This window comes from Penaeus monodon, chromosome 21 (assembly GCF_015228065.2).
Source record: "Penaeus monodon isolate SGIC_2016 chromosome 21, NSTDA_Pmon_1, whole genome shotgun sequence".
In the NCBI taxonomy this organism is placed as follows: Eukaryota; Metazoa; Arthropoda; class Malacostraca; order Decapoda; family Penaeidae; genus Penaeus; species Penaeus monodon.
The window spans coordinates 19,982,944-19,983,929 of record NC_051406.1 but is presented as its reverse complement, the minus strand read 5'-3'; the positions used below and the strand labels follow the sequence as shown (position 1 = coordinate 19,983,929).

The 986-nt window shown below is 33.8% G+C and overlaps 1 protein-coding gene across 1 annotated transcript in view; it reads right to left on the bottom strand.

Moving 5' to 3' along the window:
* Positions 1-986, bottom strand: part of LOC119586319 (condensin-2 complex subunit D3-like) — a gene marked incomplete in the record, with an annotated part of 62,579 nt that overhangs the window by 44,315 nt on the left and 17,278 nt on the right. The window contains 1 exon segment of the mRNA XM_037935030.1: positions 139-290. Within this exon segment, the coding sequence (XP_037790958.1) occupies positions 139-290 (152 nt within the window).

Here is a 986-nt window from a genome sequence, read left to right as displayed (position 1 = left end):
GTAGGAATGTAAAACAAGTAATCTAACATAAGGAAAATTGATAATATTTAAAAAATCAAGACTAAGTCATGAGTCACATTTATAGATTTCACATGCATTACAATCTAATAGATATCAAACAAAAACTCTAAATATTACCTGACACACATATCTGATAGTGTGAAGACAATATTAATCTTGAGAGATGAGCATGTACTGGAATCAAGCATCTTTCCCAGAGCTGGGATGATGCGTTTGGCTTGGTCTTCATGTTGCAAGCACATTTTGCCCAGGGTGACCACAGCCAGAGCCTGAATAGGAAATATATAATCTAGAGTTGCTTGAATAGCACAAGGTATAAGGATTTCTTGTATTTCTGCAAATATATCTGCTCTTTACTACTTCCTTTAAAGGCCCTATAACAATAAATCTTTTTTTACGTTTCCATATGAACTTTCCACATGCAAATGGTCTGAACCTATGACGCAACCAAGGTAGCAGACATAGTGCCCTTGTAAACACACCAAAGTGAGATCCTGGGAATCACAAGAGCAATCTCGTACATATCACATTATTATAAAGAAATACAGTTATCTACACTGTATAAAGAAATACCCTAGAATTCAGCTATGTTTAATGAACTAACTTTATTTAATCTATAAATAAAAAAACATTCTAGTTGTATAGATCCTCCATCACACAAGATCAAAACAGAAATTATTCAGACAGAAACGGTCACTACTGTCTTTGTCTGAAAGGCGTTCTCTGCATGCGTGTAATACATATGGAAAGCATCAAATTCATGCAGAAATGCAAAAACTTGACAGAAAAACTACTGTTGTGATGGGGCCTTAAAAATATAAGGCTGTCTAACACTGCTACTGTTATTCATGTTATGTTACAAAAATGGCAAATACACAAAAACAACACATACCTTTTCGTACCCATGTTAAAAAATATGAACTAAAAAACTAGTGTCAAGTTTGCAAACAAGTACTCAATGATAT